The 7,383-nt window shown below is 50.7% G+C and overlaps 1 protein-coding gene across 1 annotated transcript; it reads right to left on the reverse strand.

Annotated features, from left to right (window-relative positions):
• Positions 1-1,050: 1,050 nt before the first annotated feature.
• On the reverse strand, positions 1,051-4,018 carry HOXB2 (homeobox B2). The gene is made up of 2 exons (XM_056362691.1): positions 3,448-4,018; positions 1,051-2,258 (listed from the first exon to the last, which is right to left on the reverse strand). The coding sequence occupies exons 1-2, from the start codon at positions 3,839-3,841 to the stop codon at positions 1,639-1,641; spliced, it is 1,014 nt and encodes a 337-aa protein (XP_056218666.1). The 5' UTR covers positions 3,842-4,018; the 3' UTR covers positions 1,051-1,638.
• Between the last annotated feature and the right edge of the window lie 3,365 nt (positions 4,019-7,383).

Genomic DNA, 7,383 nt, shown 5'->3' on the forward strand with positions numbered 1-7,383 from the left:
TTTCCGCGTTACTTTCGCACAAACCCCGCTTGAACGCCTACCAAATTTCTGCCGTGTCTGAGGAAACACCAATGACTTAGCAAAGACGTAATATGATTTATTTTGGGTGTCACCGCGACTGATTCCTGCGCTGACCCCTTTTCATTCATAAGCCTCCCCACCCCCACTCCCGCCTCACCCTCCCTGATATATGAGTTTTGTATTTAAAATTACATGTTGCGAGAAAGCTTTCGTAAAGGGATCCGCCAGCCGGGACAGAGCAGCACAAATTGCCGTGGAAGGAGATCACAGATTTGCAAGGCCGAGGGGGTTCTGGTTTGCACTGCTAAAAAAGAAGAGAGGAAAAAAGAAAGGCCTCTTCCAGGCTAAGCTCTTACCCCTCTTTTCCTCTGTAACATTTATTTTTTGGCTAAAATGCCGGCACGCACCACCCTTCCAAGGTGGATTTTTTGCACTTACTCAAAATCCTGCCTTTCTGCCCCTTTTTTGTTTGTAGTCCGGGACGCTTAAAACACCACTAATTTCAATGTGGTACGTCTGTATTTTCTGCCGCAAAGAGGAGAAGGAGAGGGCTGAAGGCAAGAAACAGGCTGCGGGAGAAGGGGGAGTCCCCGCGGGGGGCTGCGCGGCCCCGCCGCCCCCACCATGGGCCGTGGAATGTGCGGGGGCTCCGCGGAGCCCCTCCGAGCGCTGCCTTTGTGTTGCTTTCCATCCCTTTATCCGGCGACTTCCTTAAGGGAGGGTTTTTCAGTTACAAAAAATATAACGGCCAATGTTAAAATTAGAAACAAATGTCCTGCTTTCATTTAGGAAAAAATAAAATAAATAAAGAGCACGCTCACGGAAAATGCGAACAGAACTGAACGCAGCAAATATTTCTGACTCCCGAAGCCTCCTGAAATGTTAGTTGGAAGCAATTTCTTTTGTCTCCTCTCAGTGCACACGAGGAGATTATTAGGACATCATTACTGCAAAGCAGGAAAGAGGAAGGCGAATGGTTCAGGCAAAAAATTAGCACGTTTTCGAATGAAATGTGTAGCGACACACGTCTCTTGGTTTTATAAAGACATTTATTTACTCTATGAAAATAATGTACAATAAATAATTTGCCATTTACTATTAAAGGATTTGAATAAATAGTCTACATCTAAAACTTAAAAAGAGGAAGGAAAAATCCTCTGGTTTTTTAAATTTAATTTTATTTTATTAAGAAATCTAAAAAGTCTCGTTCTGATTCCTGAGAAAGTCGCTCGAAGGATTTACAAATAATTTCTTTCGGGGGGCTGACATCTCTGATGCGCGTGAGAACTATCGGGTGCTTTCTTTAAAATAAATACGGGAAAAAATATAACTATAATTAAATACCTGCATTTAGCAAAACTCGGGCTGTTCTTTCATGTGAGCCTTCTAGAATAAATATTGGGAGGGTGATTCGGGTCCCACAGTGTGAGGAGCTTTAGAAGAGGGTGTTGGAGGGGGAAGGATGGGGCGATCGAATGGGAGATGGCTTGGGTTTATTTTTGGGGGTGCCCCCCCCCACCTTTTACAGACGACTGGGGGGAGCTGGCAGTGGCTCGGGACAGGGCTGGTGCGCCTGGAAGGGGCAGAAACGGCGAGGCGAGCGGGGAGCGGGGGTCGCTATTGGAAATTCAAGTGTTGCAAATCTATAGTACAAAGTGCGCTCGTAAAGAAGTCCAGGTCCTCCTCGGAGAAGTGGACGGGGCTCTCCAGGGAGCCTTGGAGGCCGGGAGAAAGCCCCTCCGAGAGCTGCAGGCAGGGCTCTGCCGAGAAGATGCTCAGCTCTGGCAACAAAGGCGAGTCCTGGCTCTCGGGGTAGGCACGGTCCGAGGGGCCCGAGCCGGCCGCCGCCCCGGCCGCTACGAACAGCGGGCTCCCGGGCTCCCCGCCACCCGCCTCGGCGCTCCGGTAGGGCCCGCGGGGCTCCGGGGCCGGCCCGAGCGCGGGGCTCCCCTCGGCCTCCTCCGCCGGGTCGCTGCCCTCGTCCAGGCTGGGGTAGGCGAGGTCCCCGTCGGGGGGCTCTTTGTACTGGGTCTGCCTCTTGTGCTTCATCCGACGGTTCTGGAACCAGACCTTGACTTGCCGCTCGGTGAGGTCGAGCAGAGCCGCGATCTCCACTCGCCGGGGCCTGCAGAGGTATTTGTTGAAGTGAAATTCCTTCTCCAGCTCCAGCAGCTGCGTGTTGGTGTACGCGGTCCGGAGCCTCCTGGAGCCGCTGCTGTCTGCCAGCCCCTGGATGTCTTAAACACACAGAAAACCGCACGTTGCAAAGCGAGGGATGGGGGCAAGCGGAGGGTCCGGGTCCGTCCCCTCCCTGTTGCGGGCAGGCCAGAGCCGTGCCCCGCACTAACGAGCAGGGGGGGCTTGGGGGGGGGGCGCTACGGGAGAAAATAAATGTTTAATTAAACTCTTCCCACTGTGGAAGAGGATTGGAAACCACTCTCCGGTCCCCGTGCCCCAAGGAGGAAGAACGGACTTTACTCCCTGGCCTCTCCCTTTAGAGACTTTCCTTTTCTGCCTCCTTCGTCGATAAAGGGGAATTTCGACCCATTCCTTCCTTTTCGGTTTGGTTTGGTGGTTTGTTTTTTCCCTTCTCCTTGTGCCAGTAGTTTGGGGACGGACGCTGCGGGACTTTGATTTCATTATTCCCGTATTACCTGGCCAATGAGCTCGGTTGTCCGCCCCTCTCCTGCCCGAGCATCTACCTGAACGGTGCCATCAAAATCCTGAAACAGTGCATTGTGCCTTGAACTCTTTGTCCCAGGGGAAGGAGGGTCCCTGGCCAGGGCTTCTGAGCTTCCCGGCCAAGGGGCTCCTGGAAGAGAAGCTATTGCTTTGTTGGGGGGCTGGGGGAGGATTTGGGGGGGGGGGTGTATATTTTTTGTTTTGCAGTGGGGAGCGCCCACTCAGAAAATCCCGCCGTGCTGGATGCTGAGAGTCCAGCTCTGCCCCCGCGTTACCCACCCGTCTTTCTTCCCCCCTCCACTCTTCTTTCGGGTTTTGTTGGTTTGGATATTATTTTTTTCCTCTTTTGTAGGCTGTTAAAAATTTCAGGGCTGGGAGAGAAAATCAAGCAAATGGAGCTGCGTTTTAGCTGCCAGTTCCCCCGCTGGAGCTGATGAAGAGCCCTGCTGCCCCGGACCCCTCTCCCTCTTCGCTTTCGCAGAAGTTGCAGCAATTTGCTTTTTTATTTGCGGGTGGAGGAGGCAGGAGAAATCCCCCCCCACCCCCCACCCCCCCGCCCCGGCTGTGTACATTGCTGCGGTGTATTTTATTGCGTGACACAGTTTCGGGGGAGGTGCGGGGCAAAGTCTGTTTGGGGAGGGGGCGCTGGGGTAGGGCTGTTCTGGCGCGGGGGGCCGGAATTATTTATTATTCGGATCCTCTCCGATTTCAGCAAACACCCCCTCATCCCCTCATTATACGAACCTGCAGGAGATCCTGCGGCAGGGACCGGCACCGAGGAAGATGATGGGGGGGAAGAAGAGGAAGAAGAGGATGGAGCCTGGGTAGCTTTCTTGGACGATTTCTTCTCCTTCATCCAGGGGAATTCCGCTGCCAAGGGGCCGGGCTGTGCTGGAGGCTGGGGCTGGAGCTGGAGCAGGCCATGAGATGCTCTTTTTTGGCTCCTCGGTCTTGCCTGGCTGCTGGAACAAGGATTCAGGCTGAGGATGGTTTGCTCAAAAGGAGGAGGAATTAATGTCGAGTCCTTGATTGATGAAGTTTGAAATGTCTCCAGGACAGCGGGAAGAGACGTCAGGCACTCTGCGAGCGAAGGCTGGCTATTTATAAACCCGATCTCCCTCTCAAATTCAAAATTCATGGCTTTTCCAGGGCCCAGGGTTTAAAAAGCGGGAGGGGGGAGAGGGAGTAGGAGGGGGAGAGGGAAAGAAATCTGAGGGCCTCAGTTTTTATGGCAGTGATGATGATGGTTCTCGGGCTTTTTATAATTGTTATATTGCTGATAATACAGGCGTATGGGGACCTTGCTCTATTAAACTCGAGACTGGGGCGAAATTGCAGCCAATTCCTGGTCACGTGGGCAGCCCTGGCCAATAGCAGGCGGGGCCTGGTGCCAAACAGAAAGCATTATTTTCTTTAATTGATAAAAAAAAAAAAAAAGCGAGAGAAGATCCCCAGAAAAGCCCCCCCCGCCCCGTCCGCGCCCCGCCGCCGCCGCCGCCATCCCTCCTCGGCCGGCCGCGGGCTGCCGGGCGGCTCTGCCTGAGCTGCCTGCGCTGCCTGCCCTGCCTACCCTGCCTGCTCTTCCTGCCCTGCCTGCCCTGCCTGCGCCGGGCAGCTCCCGACACCCTGGTTGAGAGTTTGTACCCCCGGGGCGGGGGAACCGGGCGTGGCAAAAGGGGCTTTGCCCCCCCGAGGTGCCCGTCGGCAGCCGGGGAAAGGCAGATCTGGATCCCGGGGCTGGCTGTGGGGGCCGGCGCTGCCCGGGTTTGTTTCCCTATCACGTACATAGATACATCTCTCTGTATCTTGTAGGACTCGGAAAGCTGAAGCCAGCAGCAGTGTTTGGGCCGGAGGTTTGTGTCTGAGCCTGGTATGAGCACTTAGGAAATCAAGTGAGCTTTCAAGTCAAGTCTAGTTAGACCGGCCTGATTTACCAAGTTAAATTATTTTTAAAGAAACCGAGTAGTCCTTCTGCTTCTACAGCCAGATGTAATGGACCCTTTGCACTTTCCTTAAAGGCCGAACATGTTTTAAAGTCATGGATATCTCTGAAATCACATTTCTTCCTTCCCATCTTTTTTTCCCACCACCAATAAACAATGCCACTTCCAGAGTTTACAAAATAAATAAATAAAATTAAAAGTCATTTCTCAGGAAGATTCACCACCACCATCCCCTTTTAAAGTGCCCGAGTCCACACAAACCTAAAAGAGAGAGAAACGATCAATCTTTTTCTCGAAAGACTTTTGACAGCTTGGCCTAACTCACTCAGCAAAGCAATCCGGGTTTTGCTAAAGTTACTTAAACCAAGGAAGATTTTTAAAAGTTGAATCAAGGGCCTGAATTCGGGAAGTCTAGAAAGTAAAAATTTAGGGGGAAAGCAAGAATAAGGTGCCTGCTGCAGAATGGCAATGTGGCTGGTTTGTAGCTTGTTTGTTCAAGCTCCATTTCTCCCATTTTGCAGCAGAGAGGGACTGGCAGGCTGCATTCACGCGGGCAGAAGCCTAGAAACTTTTGTCAGTTCAAGCATCTGTGTGGGTGGCAAGGGGTTCTGAGAAACACATAATAAATCTACAGCTTGAAGCCGAAGTGCAGTTTAGCAAAGAGGTGAAGAAAATAAAAAAGTGTTAAAAAACACAGATAATTTCAAGGGTGAATTTCCCTAAATATTTCGTATCTGTGAATGTGCTTATCGAAACCAGCATAAATCTACTGACTCAGCAGATCAGGGTGGATGGAAAAATTAATAGTTGGGTTTATTATCGATTTTTGCTGGTTTGAATTAAAGTGGCATTTTGGGGGCCTCAGGCTTTGTCATGAAGCTGCCAGTTCCTCCTTCCTGAGGGACGGTGCGGGTCACTAGGGAGCTGGGATGCAGCAACAGAGTTTGGGATGCAAAAAGAAACTCTTCCCAGACGCTCCCAACTGTTCTTGCTGCTTTTGCTAACACCAAAGTTGCAAGGGGGAGAAAAAAAAAAGAAAAAAGAAGAAAGAAAAAAGAAAAGAGAACCTCTTGGGGAAAGAGGGATTTTTCCCACGCACCACACAGAGGCACAAGGGGGAAAAAAATCTCCTTACTCAAGGGGAAAGGCATCGCCTTATACGAATAAATTCACAGGGTTAGTGAACGATAGAGAAATGCAATAATTATACGACAAACCAGGGCCTGCTGCTTTAATGCAGTGGCACAAATTAAGATGTGGAGGTGAAGAGTTGTAGGAGAGGGAGCGCATCGAGAAACTGAGAGGTCTCATGTTCTGAGCCTCGGAATTGGCTTCTTTTTCCCGATTTTAACTAGTTCCTGGGAATCCCTGACACAAACCCCAGCAACATGGCGACCAGGATGCGAGACAGAAAAATATGAGTGGGGGGGAAGCCAACAACAGACCCAAGCCCGACCCAAGCCCTTGTTCTTTGAGCCGATCCCAATCAGACCCTGCACGCTTTTATGCTTTTAAATTATAGTATCCCTGAATGGTAAATTGCTCTCTGCATGGACGGGCATCACCCAACCCTGATCCTGGGGAGAAAAACAAGCCCTGTCTCTCTGTTATACCGTTATTTATTATTGCGCGAAGGTTATAATTATTAACCTGGAACTTCATTTATTAAGAGACATCAGAGATAGAAAGGAGCACGAGATCATTTCTCATGTAAAGCTTTCTCCACTAGACCTTTTTATATGTGTGGATTTATCCAGGCACCTATGGATGTCCCTGGCTGTGCACACAGGTGTATAAAATACAGACACACACACACACACACACACACATACTCCCTGTTTCTACAGCCCAACCCTTTTTTCAGTACCTTTTACAGCCTTTTCACTCTTTTCTCCTGGCAGCAATCAAAATCCCCCTCTCCTTTCCTCTGGAGGGACCTTCCCCTCTTCACCAGCCACAGAAATGGAGCATTTCGAGCCTGACAAGCAGTTCACCCCCTTTCCAGAACCATAAAACTTTTATTGGCCCTCACTGCTTTAATATAAGTTTTCTTAGGGCTTTAGAGCATAAAAGGCAAATTATTCACGGTATTATCCCATCTGCTTTTGCTGCTGGCAAAGGGTTAATCCCCCTTTTGCTTGCACCGGGGATGTAACATTTGGTGGCGTCTTCTTCCCCCTTTTAAAAACAATTTTAGATGCGTCTGTTGGTCTGAGAGAGTGCAGAGGGGTTCGTGTGTTTGTGTGCATGTGTGTGCACATGCATGTCTGTACATGTGTGCACGTGTGTGCATGTGCGTGTATTTTGATAATAATTCATTATAACAAGAAATTTAATTTCTCTTTACTTCTAAGGTCCCCACAATGGAAACTCCGGGCCTTTTTTCTTTTTCTTTTCTTTTCTTTTTTTTTTTTTCCCTGTGATTAATCTTTTTCCTTTGTTTTCATTTGCGGCCCAATGGCAGCCCGGCCCCGGCGCCACGTGACCCCCCTTTGTGACCGCGGGCGCGGGCCGGGCCGCGCAGGGACTGCGCAGGGGCCGCGCAGGGACCGCGCAGGGGCCGGCCCAGCCACTCGTGTCTCCAGCCCGCGGGGTTCCACCCCAGAAGGGGGGGCAGGAGTGAATCCCGCCATCTGGACTCCACGGCGTTTCCAGTGGCCCCTTTCCTGCCTTCTCATCTCTATTTTTCCATACATGTCCTTCATTTTTTCCTTTAAATCCGATGGATAGGACAAGA

This window comes from Falco biarmicus, chromosome 17 (assembly GCF_023638135.1).
Source record: "Falco biarmicus isolate bFalBia1 chromosome 17, bFalBia1.pri, whole genome shotgun sequence".
In the NCBI taxonomy this organism is placed as follows: Eukaryota; Metazoa; Chordata; class Aves; order Falconiformes; family Falconidae; genus Falco; species Falco biarmicus.

Bases quoted from the DNA above. Each gene is read 5' to 3' on its own strand.
- HOXB2 (XM_056362691.1), bottom strand. From the start codon at position 3,841: ATGAATTTTGAATTTGAGAGGGAGATCGGGTTTATAAATAGCCAGCCT. The intron at 2,259-3,447 runs GTTCGTATAATG...TGTGTGTTTAAG, and splicing joins TGCCGCAGGATCTCCTGCAG to ACATCCAGGGGCTGGCAGAC.